The sequence below is a fragment of the Hyperoodon ampullatus genome (assembly GCF_949752795.1).
Source record: "Hyperoodon ampullatus genome assembly, chromosome: 2".
Taxonomy (NCBI): domain Eukaryota; kingdom Metazoa; phylum Chordata; class Mammalia; order Artiodactyla; family Ziphiidae; genus Hyperoodon; species Hyperoodon ampullatus.
In genome coordinates, this window is record NC_136915.1 from 23,382,591 (window position 1) to 23,408,982 (window position 26,392).

At 42.9% G+C, this 26,392-nt stretch overlaps 1 protein-coding gene across 3 annotated transcripts; it reads left to right on the forward strand.

The window, feature by feature from the left end:
- The first annotated feature begins 1,694 nt into the window (after nt 1-1,694).
- On the forward strand, nt 1,695-25,656 carry TRNAU1AP (tRNA selenocysteine 1 associated protein 1). Of its 3 annotated transcripts, XM_079727825.1 has the most exons (9): nt 1,695-1,774; nt 2,303-2,400; nt 8,682-8,781; nt 9,386-9,438; nt 11,497-11,628; nt 12,952-13,071; nt 17,774-17,936; nt 18,157-18,190; nt 25,386-25,656. In XM_079727825.1, exons 1-9 carry the CDS (start codon nt 1,748-1,750, stop codon nt 25,520-25,522), a joined length of 864 nt encoding a protein of 287 aa, XP_079583951.1. In that variant the 5' UTR covers nt 1,695-1,747; the 3' UTR covers nt 25,523-25,656. The 3 variants fall into 3 exon arrangements, with proteins under 3 accessions (XP_079583951.1, XP_079583953.1, XP_079583952.1); XM_079727827.1 differs by lacking the exon at nt 18,157-18,190; XM_079727826.1 differs by lacking the exon at nt 12,952-13,071.
- The last annotated feature ends 736 nt before the right edge of the window (nt 25,657-26,392 follow it).

A 26,392-nucleotide genomic window follows, 5' to 3' on the forward strand; every position in this document is an offset into this window, starting at 1 on the left:
AATAATATTTGCAAAGTCATAATAATGTAAATGTTCAGTGTTTTGACAAATTATAATCAGAAGGTGGAGAAGTGTGTATGTATGAGGGGCAGTCCCTAAAATATCTGAAACTACAAATGAATAGAAAGTATACTATTTAGAAATATACAGATTTTAGGGAAAAGATTTGGAAGTGGTTGCCTCAAGGGACTGGAAGTTGGGAATAGGGATAGATGGGGTAAGGGACAGCTGTTTATCGTTTGACATAAATTCAGTTTTTTTTTTTTCAGTGCCTACCATATCCGAGACATGGTGTGGGAATTTGATTAGAAAGCGTCAACAAGGAATCCTGTCTGATAAAGCTTACATTCTAAATTAAAAATAAACATTTAAAAATCTTCCATAAGTAAAATAAATTTTAAAAATGGTAAGCAAAGAGCACAGCACAGGGGCTGGCAAATAGTACTAAATAAAAGAGTTACCAGTTACAATTCGAAGGCCTCCAACTTCTATGTTGGAGAACTTACTGGAAGCCAGGCATTAGGGCAAGTGCTTTTCCCTACTTCTCATTTTATCCTCATAACAAACATGGTATGAGGTAAGCACTGTTATTTTCCACGTTAGTCTCAGAGAGTTTAAATAACCTGCCAAAATAATTAGTGAGAGGGGGCTGGGATTTGGGCTCTGTTTGTTCAAATCTATAGCCAAAGCACCCAACCACTACACTACTATGGCAGTGAATAGGATAAAGCTGGAATTTGGCAACTTGTGGTTGGATCCAAGACTTTAGACTCATGAGTGCCTGACTTTGGGGCCCAACATCCCAAGTTTGGGGTGTATAAGCTGGTAAGGAAGGGCCGAAGTGGCCTATACCAGCCCAGAGGGAGCCCCGGAAATGGATCCTCAGGCACTTGCGATGACCTTCACTGTGGGAGATGACAATTACCACCTACAGAAGCTTCACATTCTGAGAAATGGGTATTAAACTGAGGCTAAAGCCTGGAACACTCCCAGATTACGAGTCAAATTGTCAGGATTATGTAGAAATCATGTTTACTTGAGGGCCTTCTATAGCAGGTCACTGTTCTGGGACAGGTTAGAACTGGCAGTTTGGATTAGTGTAAGGGATGTGGACGCAAGAAAGTGACAAGACTTGGGGATTGATTTGACAGGTTGAGAAGACAGGGTTACCCCAATTTACACTCACTTTAACTCTACCTTCCCCGCACCTCGGGGCTATACACGGGAATGATGAAAGAATCCCATTGCAGCGTCAACAGAAATGTCTTGCAAACTGGGGAATGCGGGGTGAAGGGGTGGCTGGGGCGGGCCAGTCGGTAATTTGCCTGACGTCACACAGTGGGACTGAATCGTCCAGGTTCCCAAAGGGGATCTTTCACTTGTTAAAAAAAATGTGATTATACTTGCAATTTTTTACAACGAGCGTAAAATTACTTCTGTAATTTTATATGTACGTGTGTGTTTAAATAAAATCAGAAAGAAACCCGAGAAAGCCCCTCACCCGCGCCACCCACCATCCAACGCCAGGCAGTGTCTGCCCCACCCCATCCCGCAGGCTCCAGTCTTGAGACCCGCCCACAGGGATCCGGCAAAGACCCCGAGCAGCACGTGGGCGCGGCCCTGGGCGCCGAGTTGCGGAGCGTGCGCAGAAGGCGTCGGAGGCGCATGCTCCGTGGAGGTTCCGGCTCGGCGGCCCGGCGTCGGCGCCAACGTCGGTGACCAGCGAAGTCCTGGCGGGCCTTCGGGCATGGCGGCCAGCCTGTGGATGGGCGACGTGAGTGAGGGCGGCCGCCCGGGTCTGCGGAGCAGGAATCTTAGTGTCACGAGGGAGAAAGGGACTGAGGAGGAGGGTCCTCGGATCCCAAAAGGGTGGAAGTGAATGGGGGGAGTTCTCTTAGGTGACTCCGAAGCGGGTCCCAGCATCTAGGTGAAGGGGCTGATTCGGAGGGGGAGGGGCCCTGGGGCCCCGCCTGGGTTCACGCCAGGGAAAGAGGGAGGGTCTTTGGGCGGATAGAATGAGAGGAATCCCAAGGATTGAAGAGCGCCCGTGGTTGTAGGACTGGAGGGATGGGGTTCCTAAATCCAAAGGGGAGACTTCCTCAAAGGAGTAAATTTGAAGGGAAGGAAGGCAAGGGACTGGGAACGCAGGCTTCAGGTCACTCCGCAGACAGAAGCCTCTTCACCCCACCCCACTCCCGCCCGCAGCGTGCAGCCAACCCCGGGCTGAGGGGGAGGGGCTCCGGATGCGGGAATGAGGAGCCTGGATGCCGGCCTGAGCCGCTCTGTTCTTGTGTTTACGCAGCTGGAACCCTACATGGATGAGAACTTCATCTCCAGAGCCTTTGCCACCATGGGGGAGACCGTGATGAGCGTCAAAATTATCCGAAACCGCCTCACTGGGTATGTTCTCTCCTTCCGTCTCAGCCTCAGGTCTCCTCAGTAGATCGCTCTGCAAGTGTCATTCAGGAGAAGGTAAACATCGCAGAGAGTCGGGGCTTCTCACCCCTAATAATGTTATTGTAATGATATAAGCATTGGGGGGCTTGTTAAGAGGACGTATAGCGTATTGCTGACTCGAGCCAGACTGGTTTTGAAAGCTCTTTCTGCTGTGTGACCTTGATCAAGTTATTTAACCTCTCCCTCTTCTTCACCTTGCCTATAAAAATGGAGATAATAAAAGCACCTACCTCATAGAGTTCTGGTGAGGATTAAGTGCCATTAATTCACAGTCAACGTTTAGAACGATGTCTGGCATATGGTATATGCTTGGTAAATATAAACAGATTATGATCTGCTAGGTAATAAGCACTTTAAAATCACAAAAACCTCTGAGCTGAGTACTGTTATTAGAGAAGCTTAGCAACTGTCTTAAAGTTACACTGCTTTTAAATGAGAAGCCAGGACTGTAATTCAGCTCTGTTCTCAAAGCTCATGAGTGCCCTTAACTCTTATGTGAATAAGACGCTACCTATGTGCTGCTGTTCTAGATTCCCTGGATACATGGTTGAAACTAGCCAGACGTAGTCCCTCCTCTCGTGGAGTTTACTACATGCTAATGGGGGAATGAGGTAATAAATAAGTATACAAAACGAAATGCAGAGAATACTTTCAGATAGAAGTGCTCTATTGCCTCCAGTTTCTTCTTTCTCTCTTAGGAGCTTAAGTTTCCTTAGGGTTCTAGTTAGAAATAACAGGATTCCTTTATCAATTTGACAGTGTTTATTGAGCATCTACTCTGTGCCAAGTACTAAAGCAGCTTGCTAATGCCAAATAGTTGAAAAATACAGGTGAGAGATATGAAGTGTGGCTAGGTCTTTGGCTGTTTGGTGAACAGGTACTTTGTGTATTCAGAACCCCGGTACCCAGGGACGGATTTTCTGACTGGTAGAGCATGCTGGCCTAAATGTTTTTCTTCTTGTTCCTGCAGACAGAAACCTCGATAATCAGCTACTGGCATGAAAATACATTCTGTAATACTTCATTCTTTTTAAAACAGTGATATAGGTTCTCACATTTTAATCTTTATTAAGAATTGGAATTATCCTTTCATACCATTGATTACTAAACTCTAGCTGATTTTTTATGGTGGCATTTACAGACATATTACATGTGCATTCTGTCTCATATGACAAAGACTTTGAAGTGGCGTATAAGAATACTGTAAAATAAATAAACATAAATTAAAAACCAGGAACTGAGAAAATACGGGAAAAAGATAAGACCCAAGAAAAAATAATATGCAGCAGAGCATAGTGCTTAAGAATATAGTGATTGGGGACTTCCCTGGTGGCGCAGTGGATAAGAATCCGCCTGCCAATGCAGGGGACGTGGGTTGGATCCCTGGTCTGAGAAGATCCCACATGCCGCGGAGCAACTAAGCCTGTGCGCCACAACTACTGAGCCCGCATGCCTAGAACCCGTGTTTGGCAACAAGACAAGCCCCCGCTCGACGCAACTAGAGACAGCTGGTGTGCAACAACGAAGACCCAACACAGCCAAGAATAAATAAAATTAAAGCTTAAAAAAAAAAGAAAGGATATAGTGATTGGTTGCACAACAATGTGAATGTACTTAATACCACAGAACTGTATACTTAAAAAATGATTAAAATGGTACATTTTATGTTTTGTATACTCAACGACAATTTTTAAAATTCAACAAAGAAAAAAAAAGAATGCAGCCACGTCTCATCACTGGTGGGACTATAAAATGGTATGACCCCTGGGGACAAGTGTCTGGCAGTTTTCTTTTTTCTTTTTCTTTTTTTTTTTCGGCCATGCTGCACAGCTTGCAGGATCTTAGTTCCCCAACCGGGGATTAAACCCAGGCCCTGGCAGTGAAAACATTGAGTCCTAACCACTGGACCACCAGGGAATTCCCCGGCAGTTTCTTAAATACACCTACCACCATATGGCACAAGTCTAATCCTAGGTTTTTTTTATATATATATATATATATATTTTTTAAATATTTATTTATTTGGCTGTGCTGGGTCTTAGTTACCACGTGTGAGATCTTCATCGTGGCATGCGGGCTCTTTTTTTTTTTTTTTTTCCTTTCATTTCCCTGACCAGGGATTGAACCTGGGTCCCCTGCGTTGGGAGTGGGGAATCTTAACCACTGGCCCACTGGGGAAGTCCCTAGTCCTAGGTATTTACCCAAGAGAAATGAAAACATGCATCTGCCAGAAAAAGGACTTGAAAAAGGATGTGCGTAGCACATTGGACAATGGCCCCAAACTGCAGTCCAGGTATCCATGAATAGGTAAATAGATAAATAAATACTGGTATATTCATACAATAAAATACCACTTAGCAGTAAAAAGGGACAGACTACTAATATAGTGACAACATGAATGAATCTTAAAAACATTATGCTAACTTAAAGAAGCCTTACTGCATTTACATAAAGTTCTAAAATACACAAAATTAATCTGGTGGAAAGAACTCAGCATCTTGAAGAATTCGTGCATTTCATTGCGTGTAAATTTAACCTTAAAAGGAAAAAACTAAACAATCATTGAACTCCAGTTAATAATAAGCATGTTAAAGTAATTGAGAGAAGTATATCAATATCTGCAACTTACTTCAAAATGTATCAGAAAATAAGGATGATAAATGGGTAGGGGCATGGATGGATGGATAGTTATGTGATAAAGTAAGTATAATAAAATGTTAACTGTAGATGGTGGGTATATATATATATATATGGTGTTTGCTATGCAATTCTTTCAATTTTTATATTTGGAATTCTTCAAAATAAAATGTTCTGAAAAGAATGTAGTCAGACTACCCTGAATTCAAATCCAGCCTTTGGCACATACCAGCTGTGTGGTTTAAGGCATATTGTATAATCCTAAATCTCAGTCTCCACTTCTAAATAGGAGCAATGGTTTCATTCCCTCATAGAGTTATGTGAGGATTAGATGAGATGGTGCATGTGAAGTGGCTAGCACAGTGCTTGGACTGTAGTGAGTGCTCAGTAATGCTCAACTCTTACTGGTGGTGGTCTTTATGTCTGTGAGCCTTAAGATTCTAGCACACACAAGACAGAAGGCACAGAGTTGGCCCACCATTCTTCTAAGCGTCAACATTTATGGAGCTCATAGACTGTGTTCTCAGATCCTTGGGCTCAGGTACTGCCCTTGCCCATACCTTTTGGCTTGGTGTCCATAAGGTTATTTGAACTGAATATCATAGTTCCCGAAAAGTCTGGTTTATTTCACTGGTGATAGCTTTAAGGAGGCAGTTGAGGAAAATTAACTGTTTTCAGTATAAATCTCTTAGGAGGAAGGGATGTCAGAGGATCTAGCCACATCGCCTACTTATGTCTCTTAGTGATGCTTTAAAAAATAGAACACCAGGGGCCTCCCTGGTGGCGCAGTGGTTGAGAGTCCGCCTGCCAATGCAGGGGATGCGGGTTCGTGCCCCGGTCCGGGAGGATCCCATGTGCCGCGGAGCGGCTGGGCCCGTGAGCCATGGCCGCTGAGCCTGCGCATCCGGAGCCTGCGCATCCGGAGCCTGTGCTCCGCAACGGGAGAGGCCACAGCAGTGAGAGGCCCGCGTACCGGAAAAAAAAAAAAAAAAAAAAAAATAGAACACCAGGAATCTCACAGACATCCCCCAATTAGATAAGGTCCATAGATTTACTTTGTCCAAATAGATTTTAAGTTTCTAAATAGGAACCATGTTCTTCAACTCTGTATCAGCCTGGCCGGTGGTAGGTGATCCAAAAAACCTTTTAAATTATGAAAAATTTAAAACAAATGTAGAAAGAAGAGTACAATGATCTCTCATACAGCCACCCCCTAATTTCTTTTTTTTTTTTTCTGTAAATTTATTTATTTACTTTATTTTTGGCTGCCTTGGGTCTTCCTTACTGCCGTGGGCTTTCTCTAGTTGCGGCGAGCGGGGGCTACTCTTCGTTGTGGTGAGCGGGCTTCTCATTGCGGTGGCTTCTCTTGTTGCAGAGCACGGGCTGTAGGCGCGCGGGCTTCAGTAGCTGTGGCATGTGGGCTCCATAGTTGTGGTTCATGGGCTCTAGAGCTCAGGCTCAGTAGTTGTGGTGCATGGGCTTACTCGCTCCGTGGCATGTGGGATCTTCCCGGACCAGGGCTCGAACCCATGTCCCCTGCACTGGCAGGCAGATTCTTAACCACTGTGCAGGGAAGTCCCTCAACACCTAATTTCAAAAATTGTTAATACGTTGCCATATTTTTCTTATCTACCTGTCTATAAAGATAGATTTAGATAGGTAGATTTTTTTTTTTTGCTGAACCATATGAAAGTAAATTACAGGCATTATGACATTTCACTGCTAAATATTTGAATATACATTGCCAATAACTGGGCATTCTGTTACATACCAATAATGCTCATATCACACTAACAAAATTAATGATTCCCTAATACCACATAATGGCCAGTCTACATTAAAATTTTTATGATTGTCCCCAGAATACCTTTTATAGCTTTTTTTTGTTTTTTAATGAATTAGGATCCAGTCAGAGATCAGATCCTGTATTGCATTTAGTTCTTTTGTCTCTTTTTTTTTTTTTTACATCTTTATTGGAGTATAATTGCTTAACAATGGTGTGTTAGTTTCTGCTTTATAACAAAGTGAATCAGTTATACATATACATATGTTCCCATATTCCCTCCCTCTTGCGTCTCCCTCCCACCCTCCCTATCCCACCCCTCCAGGCGGTCACAAAGCACCGAGCTGATCTCCCTGTGCTCTGCGGCTGCTTCCCACTATCTATCTACCTTACGTTTGGTAGTGTATATATGTCCATGCCTCTCTTTCGCTTTGTCACAGCTTACCCTTCCCCCTCCCCATATCCTCAAGTCCATGCTCTAGTAGGTCTGTGTCTTTATTCCTGTCTTACCCCTAGGTTCTTCATGACATTTCTTTTCTGCTTAAATTCCATATATATGTGTTAGCGTATGGTATTTATCTTTCTCTTTCTGACTTACTTCACTCTGTATGACAGACTCCGGGTCTATCCACCTCATTACAAATAGCTCAATTTCGTTTCTTTTTATGGCTGAGTAATATTCCATTGTATATATGTGCCACATCTTCTTTATCCATTCATCTGATGATGGACACTTAGGTTGTTTCCATCTCCGGGCTATTGTAAATAGGGCTGCAATGAACATTTTGGTACATGACTCTTTTTGAATTATGGTTTTCTCAGGGTATATGCCCAGTAGTGGGATTGCTGGGTCATATGGTAGTTCTATTTGTAGTTTTTTAAGGAACCTCCATACTGTTCTCCATAGTGGCTGTACCAATTCACATTCCCACCAGCAGTGCAAGAGTGTTCCCTTTTTTCCACACCCTCTCCAGCATTTATTGTTTCTAGATTTTTTTGATGATGGCCATTCTGACTGGTGTGAGATGATATCTCATTGTAGTTTTGATTTGCATTTCTCTAATGATTAAAGATGTTGAGCATTCTTTCATGTGTTTGTTGGCAGTCTGTATATCTTCTGTGGAGAAATGTCTATTTAGGTCTTCTGCCCATTTTTGGATTGGGTTGTTTGTTTTTTTGTTATTGAGCTTCACGAGCTGTTTATATATTTTGGAGATTAATTCCTTTGTCAGTTGCTTCATTTGCAAATATTTTCTCCGATTCTGAGGGTTGTCTTTTGGTCTTGTTTATGATTTCCTTTGCTGTGCAAAAGCTTTTAAGTTTCATTAGGTCCCATGTGTTTATTTTTGTCTTTATTTCCATTTCTCTAGGAGGTGGGTCAAAAAGGATCTTGCTGTGATTTATGTCATAGAGTGTTCTGCCTGTGTTTTCCTCTAAGAGTTTGATAGTTTCTGGCCTTACATCTTTTGTCTCTTTTTTTAATGTACAAAAGCCCACTTCTTTCTTTTCTCAGAACATTGACTTTTTAAAGACGTAAGATTGCCTTACATAAGGTTCTACATTCTTGATTCTGGTCTTGCATTCTGGATTTGTTTGTTTCCTTGTGGTGGTGTTTTACTTGTTCTGTTCCTAATATTTCCTATAAACTGGACATTAGATCTAAAGGTTTGATTGGATTGCATAGTAAACATTAATAGTATGGGCTCTGATTGGAAAAGGATTTTTTCCTCCCTTCAGGCCCAGACTCAGTCTCTCATCTGGGTATCACATCTTTAACCATTCCCTTTTTCTGTTTTCTTTCCAGGATCCCAGCTGGCTACTGCTTTGTAGAATTCGCAGATTTGGCCACAGCTGAGAAGTGTTTGCATAAAATCAACGGGAAACCCCTTCCAGGAGCCACACCTGTAAGGACACTGAGATAATGAAGATGTCACCATTTTTATTGTTATTGATAACTCATTTATTGAATCCCAACTGTATATTTTATTTAATCCTGTAACAACCCTAAACAGTAGGCATTGTTATCTTTGACAGACCAGGAAACTGAATCACAGGGAAATGGAATAACTTGCCCAAGGCAACACAGGTAGTAAGTAGCAGAGCCAGGATGCAAACTGAAGATTGGTTGCCTGTAAAATCCTTTCCCTTTCCACTCTGCACCGCTGCCTCCATAACGGAAGACTTGAAACTCTAGACCTCTTGCTTGAGAAAGTAGAACAGGCTAGCAGCAGTGAGGACACGTTTCAAGAGAGTTACATTCTGCTCTTCCCACAGTTACTTAGCTTACAGCTGCACCACGCTGGCACACCTGGGCTCATAGAACCATGGAGCTGGCAGTGCCCTTAGCGGTCATCCGTGCAACCCCCTCCTTTTATACAGGAGAAAAAGCTGAGGCTTAGAGAGGGGGAGATATTTTGGCCAAGGTAATTAATTTCAGTTTTTTTCAAATATTGTTTGACTCTTGAAACACCTTTCTCTGTTTTAGTTTGTTTGTTTTTATATTTCCAGGCAAAACGTTTTAAACTGAACTATGCCACTTATGGGAAACAGCCAGATAACAGGTAAGTACAGAGTAGCCACAAGGTAGCTTCAACTCCCAGGAAGTGTCTAGATAGAGACAAGATGTGTCACTGTGCTGGTCACTCCCAAAGAGGAGGATGGGGAGCCGAGTTTGGCCCCGCTTTGCCTCCCTCCTAAGATCGACCCCCTCCCATCCCTGTTGGTGGACTCTTCCAGTTTGCTTCCTGTCAAGGCCCATGTCTTCTCTATATTTGGTCCCTCCCCTAGTCCCATGACTGCCCACAGTATTGACATTTTATTCAGTAAGAATCGACCTGTTGTATCAACATAAATTGATTGAGCATTCCAGATTGCTGTCTGAAAGCTTTAAAACAATGTGTCAAAAGCTTTAGATAGAGTTGTACCCTTTGAACCTGTAATTCTGCTTTTCAGAGTTTATTCATTGATGTGTGTAAGGTTAGCCTTGAAAGTGTTCATTGATATCATATGATATCACAGTGGAATCTAAAAAAAGGATGCAAATGAACTTATTTACAAAACAGAAGTAGAGCCATAGACTTAGAAAACTAACTTATGGTTCCTAGGGGATAGGGGGAGGGAGGGATAAATTGGGAGATTGGGATGGACATATACACACTACTATTTATAAATAGATAACTAATAAAAACCTACTGTATAGCACAGGGAACTCTACTCAATACTCTGTAATGGCCTATATAGGGAAAGAATCTAAAAAAAGAGTGGATATATGTATATGTATAACTGATTCACTTCGCTGTACACCAGAAACTAGCACAACATTGTAAATCAACTATACTCCATTAAAAATTTTAAAAGAAAGTATTCACTGAAATGTTACATATAATGGGCAAAATTGGGGGAAAACCCAAGTAATCTAATAATAGGGAAGGGGTTTAAATTACAATATGTTCATTATTTGGAATGCTGTGTATCTATTAATGTGTCATAGCAGAATACTCATATGTTAAGATGTTGGTGAGATGCTAAAAGTGAAAAAAATGCTAGAAACAAAACGAGTCGTATCCAGTTTTTGTAAATTCAAAAGAAGAAGCCAAAGAAAAAAGACAAAAGTATATATCAAAGTGTTCTTAGTGATTACCTTTGAGTGGTTGGGTTATTGGTAATTTTAGTTTTCTTTTCCCTTTTGTGTATTCTGACTTTAACTTGAAATAAAATAATAATGAGTTTGCTTTTTTTTTTCTTAAAGTATTGTTCTAGAACAGGGGTTGGCAAACTGTGGCCAAATTTTGTTATCACCTGCAAGCTAAAGATAGTTTTTACTTTTTTATTTTTTTGGCTGTGCCGTGTGCCTTGTGGGATCCTAGTTCCCCAACCAGGGATTGAACCTGGGCCCTCGGCAGTGAGAGTGTGGAGTCCTAACCACTGGACTGCCAGGGAACTCCCTTTACATATTTACTTATGTATGTATGTATGCATGCATGCCATGCCACGCCACGTGGCATGCGGGATCTTAGTTCCCTGAGCAGGGATCGAACCCATGCCCCTCTGTGGTGGAAGCGTGGAGTCTTAAGCACTGGACCGCCAGGGAATTCCCCCTTTACATTTTTAAAGGATTGTGAAAACAGACAAAGAAAGAGCAATAGAGACCAGAGGTGTCCCCAAAGAACCTAAAATATTTACTATATGGCCTTCATAGAAAAAGTTTGCTGACCCCTGTCCTAAAAGTTGAGGGATTTCATGTTAGCACATCTTTAGGAGAGAAGGTTCAGTTCTCATTTTCCCTCTGCCTTTCACCATTTGAATTGAAAATATGCGGTGAATACAGAATCTCTAGTTTTATCTTTTGAGCACCTCTGACATGTGCCCCCTTCTGCACTCATGTAATGCTTGAAGCCAGACAGGCGTTATACAGCGGGTGAGCGAGTTGGGGCGGGGGACTCCTTCCGTAACTCTTTTGCCAGGACTGCCAAATGAAACAGATTAGGACCTGGTCAAGGACCCATCAGATGTGTTGTTGCCTAAGGCGGCCCAGAAAAGATTTACCTAGAATGGGCCAAAAGAGCTCATCAGAACAAAAGTTTTGGTCTTTGTCTCTGAATTTTGTTCTCTCTTCTCAGCCCCGAGTACTCCCTCTTTGTGGGGGACCTGACCCCAGATGTGGATGATGGCATGCTGTATGAATTCTTCGTCAAAGTCTACCCCTCCTGTCGGGGAGGCAAGGTGGTTTTGGACCAGACAGGAGTGTCTAAGTAAGGCCTTCGTTTTATTGATGCCTACCCTGTTGGTTGCAGCATTTATCTCATAGATGGAGGTGTGGTGACGAGGCCATGTTGCATTGAGGTTAAGAGCACAGGCTCTGGAGCTAAACTGCCTGGTGTGAATCCCAGCCTCAGTACTGCCCAGGGATTATGCAGCAGACAAGTTACTGAACCTCTGACCTTGTTTTCTCATCTGTGAAACGGGACTGATTAATAGTTTCTGCATCTCTCATGGGGTGGTTTAAGGATTGAATGATGTAATATAAATGAATCAATAGGAAATGCTTTATAGGTGTTTCTTCTTTTATTATTGTTACTTTAAAAGTGGAAAGACCTCAGGAAAGGTTTATATGTATATATATTCTTTTTCATATTCTTTTCCATTATGGTTTATTACAAGATATTTATATAGTTTCCTGTGCTGTACAGTAGGACCTTGTTTATCTATTTTATATATAGTAGTTTGTATCTGCTAATCTCAAACTCCCAATTTATCCCTCCCCCACCCCCTTTCACCTTTGGTAACCATACGTTTGTTTTCTATGTTTGTGAGTCTGTTTCTGTTTTGTAAATAAGCTCATCTTTATCATATTTTAGATTCCACATATAAGTGAGATCATACGATATTTGTCAGGAAAAGTTCTTTCTTTATCTGAGTACTAGTTATGAGCTTGGGCTTTGAATTTGAATCCTGCTTCTACTATGACTTTGGGCAAGCTATTAAACCTCTCTGAACTTTGGTTCTGTCTTCAGTAGGATGTGGATACTCCCTTCATCAAGTTGTTGGACAGTTTAATGAGATAATCCTGGGAAAATGCTCAGCACAATGCCTGGGAAATAATAAATGGTCATTAAATGTTAGTTATCATTCATTTACCCCCCAAGTGGAATATGAGTTCAGGAGAGCAGGAACCTCGTCTGCTTGTGACTGCTGAGTCCCAGTGCCTCGTGTAATACCGAGCATACTCGGTAAATATTTGCTGAATGACCTTCTATGACTGTTACTACTGCTGCTACTACCATAATGATAATAATAATACTTTCAAGTAGACTGGGAGGTAAGCTACTATTTGGGAAGGAGCCCTATCAGGACAGTATGGAAGAGACTGATGAACTGCAAGTGGGAATTCTGCAGATCTTGGCATCCTCCAGTGCTTGAATCGCACGTGGCTCTGTGGCACCCCTCTGCTCATGGGGCTCTCAGCTTTGCCCATGTGGTTTGATGGACTCTCTCCTTTCTCAGCCCCTTTTCCATTCTTAGACTTTACCTCCATCACATTTGTGATCCAAATAGTGTGTGTTTTTCTTCTGCAGGGGCTATGGTTTTGTGAAATTCACAGATGAGCTGGAACAGAAGCGAGCCCTGACAGAGTGCCAGGGAGCAGTTGGACTGGGGTCTAAACCAGTGCGTCTGAGTGTGGCAATCCCTAAAGCGTGAGTCCCGCGCTGGCGTGGGGGCCAGGGAGGGCTTCTGGACTGACCCCCACCCACACACGCCTCGTCTGTTGTTGATAATCAGGGCGTCCACGTGCTGAATGGGAGGCTGCCAGGAGATTCAGTTCAGGCCACAAATAATGAGTGCCTGATATTTGCCAGGCTGGGTGCTAGAGATGAGCTAGCATAACCCTGCCCCTCCAGAAGCTCATAGCTGGGGAGAGAGCTATGACTGGGGGAGGCAGATGCATTTAGACGTCGCTGGTAGCGATGCTGGAAGAGCAGTTTGGGTCTGCAAACTTAATGTCCCTGCTCTTTGCTCAGTAGTGCTGCTGTTAAAAATTTATCCATACAGTTAATAAGAATTGAGCAGAAAGAAGAAAGTTATACTTTTTAGCCAATTTTAACCTTTTTTATATCAATGAAACCTACAGACCTCTTATGAGTGTCGCTTGGTATGGGAGTGGCTAAGAATTCATGATATAGGGAATTCCCACAAGCTGTGTGGTGCGGCCAAAAAAATTAATGATACAAACACAATAGAATATGTACATCACTATTGTACCTGTCACTCTGTGCAGAAAACCCTTCTTTCCTTACAACTCCAAGCAGGTTTTTTACTCAGATGTAAGACAGTTTTTCTCTGCATATAATCTTCCATCCTTTGGCTCAAGCAGTGGTTCTGAGCTAGGGGTCATTGGAACACCTGAAGACAAATTTGGTTATCACAACTGGGGGAGAGGTGCTGCTGGCATCTAATGAGTACAGGCCAGGGATGCTACTAAACATTCTACAGTGCACAGGATAGCCCCTGTGACAAAGAACAGTCTGCCCCCGCCATCCAAATGTCAGTTTTGCCAAGGCTGAGAAACTCCGTGTTAAAAGTAGAAAAGTGGCTGCACTCTTGGGGCAGAACTTCCAAATGACCATGTTTTTTAAAGCAGCAAAAGATTTGGAGGCTCTTTGCGGTTTAACAATGTTTAATACATGGAAGATCAGCTTGAGTGATTCCCCTCCTCCAAATATTATTTGTTTTGAGCCATATTTTTTAAATTATTTATTTATTTATTTATTGACTGCATCAGGTCTTAGTTGTGGTGCACGGGATCTCTAGTTGTGGCATGCAGGCTCAGTAGTTGTGGCGTGTGAGCTCTGTATTTGTGGCGCACAGGCTCAGTAGTTGCAGTGTGTGGGCTTAGTTGCTCTGCGGCATGTGGGATCCTAGTGCCCCAACCAGGGATCGAACTGGCCTCCCCTGCATTGCAAGACCAGTTCTTAACCAGTGGACCACCAGGGAAGTCCCTGAGCTCTATTGTGTATATAAAAACATTAAAGAAAATATTTAAAAGAAAGAGATGTTCACATTACTCTAAAATGACTGCTTATAATTTCTGGGTTCCTTTCCAGGCTTCTCCATAAGCTTCTGTGATGTATAAATATAGATGTAGATGTAAAAACACACACACTACATATATTTGGGTCAATTTACATGTGGTAGATTCATTTCTTCATTTTTTAAAAATATTTTATTTATTTATTTATTCATTCATTCATTTGGCATCGAATCTTAGTTGCAGCGCATGGGCTCTTCATTGCGGCACGCAGGCTTCACTCTAGTTGTGGCCCACGGGCTCCCGAGCATGCGGGCTCAGTAGTTGCAGCACACAGACTCTAGAACGCGAGGGCTTAGTTGCCTTGTGGCATGTGGGATCTTAGTTCCCTGACCAGGGATCAAACCCACGTCCCCTGCATTGGATGGTGGATTCTTAACCACTGGACCACCAGGGAAGTCCCTCTTTATTCATTTTTAAATTACAATAACAGTGCTCACTCTTTTTCTTCCCCAGTTTACTCATTATACACACTTTGCCATTGAGTTGCACAGTCATCGTCATTGTAATATTTTTAATAGCTGCAAGATATTGGGGTTTTTTTGTTGTTGTTTTTTTTTGTGTGCGGTACGCGGGCCTCTCACTGCTGTGGCCTCCCCCATTGCGGAGCACAGGGTCCGGACGCGCAGTCCCAGCGGCCATGGCTCACGGGCCCAGCCGCTCCACGGCACGTGGGATCCTCCCAGACCGGGGCACGAACCCGCATCCCCCGCATCGGCAGGCGGACTCTCAACCACTGTGCCACCAGGGAAGCCCCAAGATTTTGTTTTGATTGTGTACGCTGTCTAGCAGTTCCTCTGATGTTTACTATTTTGGTTGTTTCTGCTGTGTCACCATTTATTCAGTCAACCATAGCGAGTCCCTACAACTGCAGCCCCACCCTAGACTTTGAAGTTGTAGCTATAAACAAGAGAAACAAAATCCCTTCTGCAGGGAGGTTATGTTCTGTTACATCTGTTTCTTCACTGAACATTGTCAGTATTTGATGCCTGCCTATGGGGAGGGGCCCTCAAGCGCTGGGAATTGAAGGTGATAAGAGTTCCCTTCGACAGTTAGCCTGTAAGAGTTGAGTATGGAGAAACAGAAGAGAAGTGTGCAGACCCAGGCCAGAGAGACTGTACCTCCAGTGACCTGAACATGTCAGGAGGGAGGTGGACTCCTTGGACACATGGCCGGGGTGGGGGGTAGCATGGAGGCGAACGTTAGCAGTTTCTAGCCTGGCAATGGGCAGGGAGAGGGAATCTGTGCCGTCGAACTTCATCAAGCCACCCCATCAGGAGGTGATGCTAAGGAAATCAGATATGGTCTGTCTAACTGCTCTGGCTGAGTCCTGCTCACCAAGCAGACATTAAACTCACAAGGAACTTGGGAAGAGCTCATCACACGTGGTTTTTTAAGTTTTTGAAAGCAGTGGATCCTTTGCAGGTTTGACATTCTATCTTTGGTTAGCAGTGGCTGGGATAGCCATGGAATCAGAGAAGAAAGCTTTCTGCTGACCCTGGGCCTCAGCCCTGATTGGTGAATGCATGAAGTGGGGGACGGGCAAGGGGTCTTGAGTCTGTCAGGGCAGGAGCTGTATGTAGTGGTGTGGTGGTAGGAGTGTGAGCCTTGGAGTTAAATTTGGCTTCATTCCTCTGTGTAGTCTTGGGTAAATCACTTAACTTTTCAGAGGCTCAGTGTTCTCATCTGTAAAATGGGAATAATAAATAATAGCTCTATCACAGAGCTTTGCAGGACTTAAAATAGGAGACTGTGTATGAAAAATAATGGGCACAGGGACTTCCCTGGTGGTCCAATGGTAAAGAATCCCCCTTACAATGCAGGGGACACAGGTTCGATCCCTGGTCAGGGAAGTAAGATCCCACATGCCACGGGGCAACTAAGTGCGCGCCACAACTACTGAGCTCACGTGCAGCAACTAGAGCCCGTGTGCACCAAACTACAGAGTCCACGCGCTCTGGAACCCACGCACCACAACTGCAGATCCCACGTACCCTGGAGCCTGTGCGCCACAACTAGAGAAGAGAAAACCCACACACCACAACTAGAGAGAAGCCCACGCACCACAACAAAGCCCGCACGCTGCAACGGAAGATCCTGCATGCCTCAACGAAGATCCCGCGTGCCGCAACTAAGATACAACGCAGCCAAAAATAAATTAATAAATAAATCTTTAAAAAGAAAATAATGGGCACAAATCTCAAGTACCTACTCCATAAATGGTAGCTTTGACTACAGTTCCAGGCTACTAAAACACTTCTCTTATGTTTTTGCGGGGAAAAGGTGATAAGATATTTTGTAATTTAAAATGCTTCTTGGATCATTATAAATCCAGATCCTCCAGGCCATGTTCACCTGAGCCTTTGTGGCTGGCAGAAAACCAGCCTTCCAAGATCTTGAGAAGGGGAAAAGTCAGTACTAACAAGGTTTGACAAGAGAGACAAACCTAACCATTGAAAACTCCCATCTTTTTTTTTTGTTTTTGGCCGTGCTGCATAGCTCACGGGATCCCAGTTCCTCGACCAGGGATCGAACCCAGGCCCTTGGCAGTGAAAGTGTGCAGTCGCAACCACTCGACCACCAGGGAATTCCTGAAAGTTCCTATCTTTTTTTTTTTTTTTTTTTTTTGCGGTACGCAGGCCTCTCACTGTTGTGGCCTCTCCCGTTGTGGAGCACAGGCTCTGGACGCGCAGGCTCAGTGGCCATGGCTCACGGGCCCAGCTGCTCCGTGGCATGTGGGATCTTCCCAGACCGGGGCACGAACCCGTGTCCCTTGCATCGGCAGGTGGACTATCAACCACTGCGCCACCAGGGAAGCCCCTGAAAGTTCCTATCTTTTTTTTTTTTTTTTTTTGTGGTACGCGGGCCTCTCACTGTTGTGGCCTCTCCCGTTGCGGAGCACAGGCTCCGGATGCGCAGGCTCAGCAGCCATGGCTCACGGGCCCAGCCGCTCCGCGGCATATGGGATCCTCCCAGACCGGGGCACGAACCCGTATCCCCTGCATCGGCAGGCGGACTCTCAACCACTGCGCCACCAGGGAGGCCCGGAAAGTTCCTATCTTTAAAGCTGGGTTCTGGGACCAGACTGCCTGTGTTTGAATCTATTATTCGCTGTGTGACTTTGGACAAATGATGTAACCTCTCTGTACCTCAGTTTTCTCATCTGTAAAATAGGAATAATGGTATAGTTACTGCATAGCACCATTGTGGGGATTAAATGAGTTAATCTGCGTAAAACACTCAGAACAGTCCCTGGTCACATAGTGTTATGGAAATGTTTGCTTATTTGTTTATTTCTTTCTTCATTTAAGGAGCCGTGTGAAGCCAGTGGAATATAGTCAAATGTACAGTTACAGCTACAACCAATATTACCAGCAGTACCAGAACTACTATGCCCAATGGGGCTATGACCAGAACACAGGCAGCTACAGCTACAGTTATCCCCAGTATGGCTATACCCAGAGCACCATGCAGGTAACTGTGATTTAGCCGGTCTGGCCCTCTTGGGTTACATCATGCTGTAGAGACCTGGGTGATTCTCCAGGATGGGATGGGTAAGGACGGGAGCTTGGACTTCAGAAAAAAACAGAAGGAAAGATGAAGCAGTTTAGTTCCTCTTATTAAAAATAAACCATCCTAGTCATGGGCCAGGATTTCACCATGCTTCTCACCCACCTCTCTGGTCTCTTGGCAGACATATGAAGAAGTCGGAGATGATGCATTGGAAGGTAAGAAAGGAGTCCCTTCACTCAGTGCGTAAGATGTGAGTGTCACCCAAGGGGGTAGTGCAGATCTCAAAGCACCCTGGGGAGCAACTGACAGGGGAGGGAGCCCTGACACGATATAGGTCTGTAGCAAAGACACCATTGCCTTATATTTGTTTCACAGTTTGTAAAATTCATTTTTTTCATTTCATGTTTTAATTTTTTCCCATATATCTTTAAATTACTTGTTTTTCTCACTTTCAAGTAATAGTTATTGAAAGTTTGAAAAATACAGTAAAGAACTATGAAGAAACTGAAAATCACCCCCAATTTTGCTACATAGTAATAGCCATTATTACTTTTTTTAATTAAAAGTTTATTATGATTTTTACTGAATTTAACAGAAGAAAAAGAAAGGAAAACCAGAGGAATTGCTAACCTTCAGACAAATGTTTTTTTCAAATGAGATATTTGTACTTCTTAAAGGAGTCTAAGGTTTAAAAAATTATAAAAAACAAGATTTTTTTTCAACATGTTTCTGAACAGATGTTAGGTTTAAGGTTTAGAGAAGTAAAATAACAGTTGTCATAAAATCAGACATTGATTTCTAAGTAAATAAAACTTTATGTAAGATAGATTTTAAACTTTGAGTCTTTTTCTAAGTCTGTTTTAAGAATTCTTTAAGAGAAGGTCAGGGGCTTCCCTGGTGGCGCAATGGTTAAGAATCCGCCTGCCAATGCAGGGGACATGGGTTCGAGCCCTAGTCCAGGAAGATCCCGTATGCCACGGAGTAACTAAGCCCGTGTGCCACAACTACTGAGCCTGCGCTCTAGAGCCCGCGAGCCACAACTGAAGCCCGTGCGCCACAACTACTGAGCTTGCGCTCTAGAGCCCATGAGCCACAACTACTGAAGCCTGCGCGCCACAGCTACAGAAGCCTGTGTGCCTAGAGCCCGTGCTCCGCAGCAAGAGAAGCCACTGCAGTGAGAAGCCCACGCACTGCAAAGAGTAGCCCTCACTCGCCACAGCTAGAGAAGGCCTGCGCACAGCAACAAAGACCCAACACAGCCAAAAATAATAAATGAAATAAATTTATTAAAAAAAAAAAAGAGAAGGTCATAGGGAAAGTGTGATCTGTAAGCAAAATATCCTTTAAAGGAAACATCTGCAGGCAAAAAACAAACTTGTCTACTTCATAGCATTTTTGTTTTCAAATTTAATTTTTATTTTCAAATTGGGAGGTAAGCTTATTTATATATTAATGGGAAAATTGCTAAGAGGAACAAGAGCGCAATTATGTATTTAGAGGGATTCATACAAATGATTAAACTGTTGATCAGCAGAGGAAACATCTTCTACTGGATAAAGCAAATCTGTTAGTGGGAGGGGCAGCTATTATCATATTAATATCTATTGGGGGCTTCCCTGGTGGCGCGGTGGTTGAGCGTCCGCCTGCCGATGCAGGGACGCGGGTTCGTGCCCCGGTCTGGGAGGATCCCGCATGCCGCGGAGCGGCCAGGCCTGTGAACCGTGGCTGCTGAGCCTGCGCGTCCGGAGCCTGTGCTCCGCAACAGGAGAGGCCACAACAGTGAGAGGCCTGTGTACCGCAAAAAAAAAAAAAAAAAATCTATTGGGAGAAATGCCACATAATTCATTAAAATGTTTTTTAAAACTATACCTATAGGAATATTGTATATACTTCATAGCATTTTAAAGCACTTTCACTTATGTGCTGTCATCTAATTCTGGCAGCAGTGACCCTAGGGGTGGGCTGGGCAGGACATTGAGCTCCAGTTGGCGGATGGGGAGCTGGCGATCCTCGCTGTCTTCTCAGGGTCACACAGTGAGTTAGAAGCAAGGTTAAACCTGGGGTCCTTGTCTTTCTATCCTCAGTCCCTCACCGTTTCTTGCAGGAAGCATTGCATTGCCTCCTTTTTAAAGAAATTATCCTGATTGTAATAATATTTGTGTATAACTCCTTAGAATTTTTCTATTTCTTTCTCATCCATTAATAGTATAATAATAGCCAACATATTTTGTGCCAGACACTGCTACCTGTCAACACTTTGATGAGTAGGTACTGTTATAAACCCCATTCTACAGAAAAGAAAAACTGAAGCTTAGATAGTTAATAATAGCTAACAGGTTGTACTATATGCAGGGCATTGTTCTAAGCACTTTACATGCATTAACTCATTTTACCTTCACTATGGCTTTGAGGTAAGTACCACAATTATCTTGATTTTACAGAAGAGAAAACAGGTAGAGAAGTTAAATTACTTGTTCAAGGTCAGCATAGTTGCAACATAGTAGCAAGAGGTGGACTGTCTTGGAACCCCTGCAGTCTTGCCCCAGACTTCATGCTCTTTACCACAGTTATAATTTCTCCCTTTTTTTTTTTGGCCACCTCACATGGCTTGTGGGATCTTACTTCCCCCATCAGGTGCTGAACCCACACCTTTGGCAGTGAAAGTGTGGAGTCCTAACCACTGGACCGCCAGGGAATTCCCTAACACCTCCCATTTCAACCCAATAGCCACACAGTGATGGGGCACCGCAGGGGTTGTCATCCTTCTTCATCTATCCCTTGGCTCAACAGGCCATCCTCCAGGCCCAGTCTTCAGAGTGAGGAAGGGTGCTTTATTGTACGTGTGTCCATAGAGTTCAACACACCCAAATGCCTGCCCTTGGGGATTCTCTGGTGGTCCAGTGGTTAGGACTTGGGGCTTTCACTGCCATGGCCTGGGTTCTGTCCCTGGTCAGGGAACTAAGATCCCGCAAGCCATGTGGCACAGCCAAAAAAACCCCAAACAAACAAACAAATGAAAAACAACAAGAAAACAAATGCCTGCCCTTGATGGAGCCCTTTGCTAGTCTGTTCCCATATGCTGATACCTCCACTGAGTGGAGTGACTAGAGTTTCCATATGGAGCTGCTGTACGTGCTCAAAGCTTCAACTCATAATTTAGATGAAAATTACAAGAGAAAGAAACACCCCTCTGGTGGCAGGAACGGGCACAGTACTTATGTGAAAAGATTCACCACTGGCTGGTTGATTCAGCACTCACTGGTTAATTCTTGAGAGTAGCTGAGAAAACTGGAAACAATTTACAAAAGAAGGGACTTCTCTGGTGGCACAGTGGTTAAGAATCCACCTGCCAATGCAGGGGACACGGGTTCGAGCCCTGGTCCGGGAAGATCCCACTTGCTGCGGAGCAGCTAAACCCGTGAGCCACAACTACTGAGCCCGCGTGCCTAGAGCACGTACTCTGCAACAAGAGAAGCCACTGCAATAGGAAGCCCACGCACCGCAACGATGAGTAGTCTGCACTCGCCTCAACTAGAGAAAGTCTGCTCACAGCAATGAAGACCCAATGCAGCCAAAAATAAATAAATATATAAAAAAAGGGGAAAAATACAAAAGAAGCACAAATGGCCTATAAACCACAAGAAAAAAGAATTTAAACATACATTATTTGTGTCAGTCAGGGTTCTCCAGAGAAACAGCCAATAGGATATGCGTATTTATAATCTGTAAGGTGGGCCAGCAAGCTGGAAACTCAGGCAGAATTTCTGTATTACTGCCTAGAAGTAGAATTCCTTCTTTGGGAAACCTTGAGTTAAAGGCCTTATGGCCTTTAATTGATTGGCTAAGGCCCACCCATGTTATTGAGAGTAATCCTTACTTAAAGTCAGTTGATTTGTTGATGTTAATCACATCTACAAAATATCTTCATCTAGACTGGTGTTTCACCAAACTGGGCACCAGTAACCTAACCAAGTTGACACATAAAATGTAACCATCACACTGCTAATACTAGTAATCAAATGCAAATTAAAATATACTGTGTTTCTGTAAAGAATTCTTACAATGTTCATGCCCATTTTACCTGAAAGATTTTATCCCAAAATGATATCAGTACAGATAAATATCTAATAACGGGATTTGTTAAACAAATACAGTAAGGTTTTTGTTTGTTTTAATAAATTTATTTATTTATTTTTGGCTGCGTTGGGTCTTAGTTGCTGCGTGCGGGCTTTCTCTGGTTGCAGAGAGAGGGGGCCACTCTTCATCGCGGTGCGCGGGCTTCTGTTGCAGTGGCTTCTCGTTGTGGAGCACAGGCTCTAGGTGTGCGGGCTTCAGTAGTTGTGGCACACGGGCTTAGTTGCTCCGCGGCATGTGGGATCTTCCTGGACCAGGGCTCGAACCCGTGTCCCCTGCATTGGCAGGCGGATTCTTAACCACTGCGCCAACAGGGAAGTCCGGTAAGGTTTTTCTTAAGATTTTTTGTTTGTTTTATTAAATCATGTCTTTCTCTAAGAATATTGACATAGGAAAATGTTCTCAATGAAAAAAGTCCTGAAATAGGATATACAGGAAGATCCCAGTTAGGGTTTTTTGTTTTTTATTTTGGGGATATAATTCACATAACATAAAATTCACCCTTTTAAAGTGTACAATTCAGTAGTTTTTAGAATAGTCACAAAGTCTTGCAGCCATTATCACTAATTCCAGAAGAAACCCTGTGAAACCCCTAGCAGTCACTCCAATATCCTGTCCCTGGCAACCACTTATCTACTTTGGATTTACCAATCCTGGACATTTTAAATAAATAGAATCATGTATGATGTGCGGTCCTTTGTGAATGGCTTCTTTGGCTTCTTTCACTTCTTTAACTTAGTGTTTTCAAGATTCATCTATGTTATAGCATGTCATTCATTTCTTTTTATGGTTGAATAATATTCCATTGTATGGATATCCATTTTGTTGATGGACATTTGGATTGTTTCTACTTTTGGTATTATGAATAATGTTGCTATGGACATGCGTGTATAAGTTTTTGTGTGGATATAGAAAAGTCTTCAGTACTCTTGGGTATATACCTAGGAGTGCATTGCTGGATCATGTAGTAAACTCTTTTTAACCATTTGAGAAATGGCCGAACTTTTCCAAAAGGGCTTGGAGCATTTCCATTCCCAGTAGCACATGAGGATTCCAGTTTCTCCACATCCTCACCAACAGTCATTATTTTTCATTTTAGCCATCTTGGTGGCTTTGAAGTGGTATCTCATTGTGGTTAGGTTTGCACTTCTCTGACGGCTAATGATGTTGAGCATACTTTCGTATGTTTATCGGCCATGTGTATATCTTTTTTTGAGAAATGTCTATTCAAGTCTTTTGCCCATTTTTAAATTGGGTTGTCTTTTTGTTGAGTTGTAAAAATTCTTTCTATTTTATTCTAGTAGCTTTTATCTTTGAAGATTGTTTAGGCTATTTTGGGTGCCTTGCATTTCCATACAAATTTTATGATCAGCTTGTCAATTTCTGCAAAAAAAACTGCGATTTTGATAGGGATTGCATTGACTCTATAGATCACTTTGGGGAGTATTGCCATCTTAACAATACAGATCTTCCTCGACTTAAGTTAACATTAAGTCAAAAATGCATTTAATACACCTAACCTACCAAACGTCATAGTTCAGGCTAGCTTAAACAGGCTCAGAACACTTAACATTAACCTGCAGTTGGGCAAAATCATCTAACACAAACCCTATTTTATGATAAACTGTTGATTTTCTCAATTTATTGAATACTGTAATCCTAGTGAAAAACAACAGTTTCAGTGTATTACTTGTTTACCCTCGTGATCATGTGACTGCTGCTGCCCAGCGTCACAAGAATATTGTACTACATATCGCTAGCCCGGGAAAAGATCAAAATTCAGTTTCTACTGAACGTGTGTCACTTTTTTACCATCGTAAAGTTGAAAAATCGTGAGTTAAACCATCATTAAGTCGAGGACCATCTGTATTTGTCTTCCAGTCAAAATATGTGGGATTTCTTTATTAAGGTCTTTAATTTCTCCAGTTAATTTTAAAATGTTTTAATGAACGGGTGTGTACATTTTATTTTAATTAATTTACTTATGGCCATACCCTAGGCATGTGGAACTTCCCCAACCAGGGATCGAACCCATGCCACCTGCTTTGGAAGCACGGAGTCTTAACCACCAGGGAAGGCCTGGATGTGTGCATTTTAAACCAACAATAATGAAAGGAAAATATAAAATGTTATCAGTCATAGTAACTGAGGATTCTTTTAAACTTTTTCAATTGTGAAATATAAGTACATGGAAAAGTAGATAAAACATGTATAGTTTGATATGTAATGATGAAATGCCCATGAAACCTTCATTCAGGTCAAGTGGAAACATTGCCAACATTCCCACAGTCACAACCCCCAACCCCGCTAAGGAAAACTTTACTGTATTGGGTTTTGTAGGGACAAAACTTCTTCTCTTTATAGTTTTATCACATAGATATGCATCCCTAAACAGCAGGGTTTGGTTTTGCCTGTTTTTGAACTTGAATGCCATTGTACTCTATGTACTGTCTTGGTTCTTTCATTCAATACTCAGCATTTTATTTGTGAGACTCATCCAAGTTGGATGCAGCTGAGGTTCATTTTCAATGCTAGGTAATATTCCCTCCTAAGAATAGTTTACTTGTTAGGGGTTTTAAAAAAAGAGAAAACTGTTATGTATTTTGTCATGATTTCTGGTGAACAAATACCACTATTGCAATCAAGAAAGACAAGTTTAAAAATACAGGACTCGAAAAAAAAAAAAATACAGGACTCGGTGTTTCAGCTCCTGTATTTGACCATAGCTCTTTCATTAGACATTCATTGTTCTTGATTATTTTGTTGATCAGATTTTCCAAACCCAAATTGAAAAACAGGACCACACCAGAAAATCCGGTGCATGTGACAGCTAGAGATATGTGTAGTGTTTAATAAATGTGGAGTAACAGCCGCCATTATTTGAGTTCTAATTACATGTGTTACATTCTGAGTACAGGTGACCCTTGATCAGCTCACAGTTAGGGGCGACTACCAACCTCACAGTCAAAAATCCACATGTAACCTATAGTCAGCCCTCCCTATCCTCTGTTACTCCACATCTTCAGATTCAACCAACTGTGGATGGTGTAGTACTGTAGCATTTACTCTTGAAAAGATCCGCATACAAGTGGACCCACGCGGTTCACACTCATGCTGTTCAAGTGTGAACTGTGTATTACCCTGTTCTCATCCTCACAGAAAGCCTGCAAGGCAGTGCTGTCAGCCCACATGAGGAAGGAGGGTACCGAGTCTCTTGTGGCTGCTGAGTGCTTCTCCCCTCTGCACCCCCTGAACCCATCCTTGCTTCTCTTCCAGACCCCATGCCACAGCTGGATGTGACTGAGGCCAACAAGGAGTTCATGGAGCAGAGCGAGGAGCTGTATGATGCGCTGATGGACTGTCACTGGCAGCCCCTGGACACAGTGTCATCAGAGATCCCTGCCGTGATGTAGCCAGGACAAGGCACAAGCCAGAGTGGACTTTGTGAGGGAGCTCAGAGACTCCTTTTTTAAAAAGATTACTTCAAGAACTTTTACCTTTTTTGAAATGTTTTGTTAAGATTTTAGTAATCAACTGTTTTCTGAAATTATGAATATTTGCTGCCTTCATTTGAGCCATGTGAGTTTGAAAATGAAGGGACCAGTTGTTAGAAGAGGGTTGAGTGAGGTTCCAGTTTATCTTTGAACAACAATCACTTATCCAGGTAGGGTTGTCTACACTCCTGGAGATAAGGATTAACCACCAAAGTTAACAGTTACTAAAACCAGCTTCTTAGGTGACAGGCACATTAATCCTTAAGGTTCTGTTGAGGTCAGAGTGCATGGACTGCCTGCAGGGATGGTGCCAAATGGTGGGCAATTATCTGCTTTCAGGTATTCCCTTCCCCCAACAAACTTGCTTCCAGTCTGGTGGCTAGGTAGAGTTCATTATTCAGACTGGGGAGGAAGTGGCCCACTGAGAGAGGTGTTGGGGCCAGCTTAATCTAGACCAAAAGGCCTGGATTGTTTTAGGTAAAGCCTGTGCCATCTGTACCAAGCCCACCTGTTAGTAGATATTAACCTATTTATATATAGGAACTGGTAATTCAGAAAGGAGATCCCATGTAACTTACCACAAGGACCCTCCTGAAAAGCCTTACCTATAGCTTTGTGCTAGGAAACGGTGGTGGTGGGGGGGTGGGAGTATACTGCCTTCAAAGATCATTACCAGTCCTGCACTCAGCGTGAATTCTCACTCAGCAAGAGTAATATAATTGAAATTATAGAACTGATCATTTTGTTCCTTTCTGAGATCAACCTTTTCTTCAGAAATTGAGACTATAA

Excerpts from the sequence above, each read along its gene's own strand:
- TRNAU1AP (XM_079727825.1), top strand. The coding sequence starts at position 1,748 with ATGGCGGCCAGCCTGTGGATGGGCGAC. Across the intron at positions 2,401-8,681 it reads ATCCGAAACCGCCTCACTGG|GATCCCAGCTGGCTACTGCT; the intron begins GTATGTTCTCTC and ends TTTTCTTTCCAG. Across the intron at positions 8,782-9,385 it reads CCCTTCCAGGAGCCACACCT|GCAAAACGTTTTAAACTGAA; the intron begins GTAAGGACACTG and ends TTATATTTCCAG.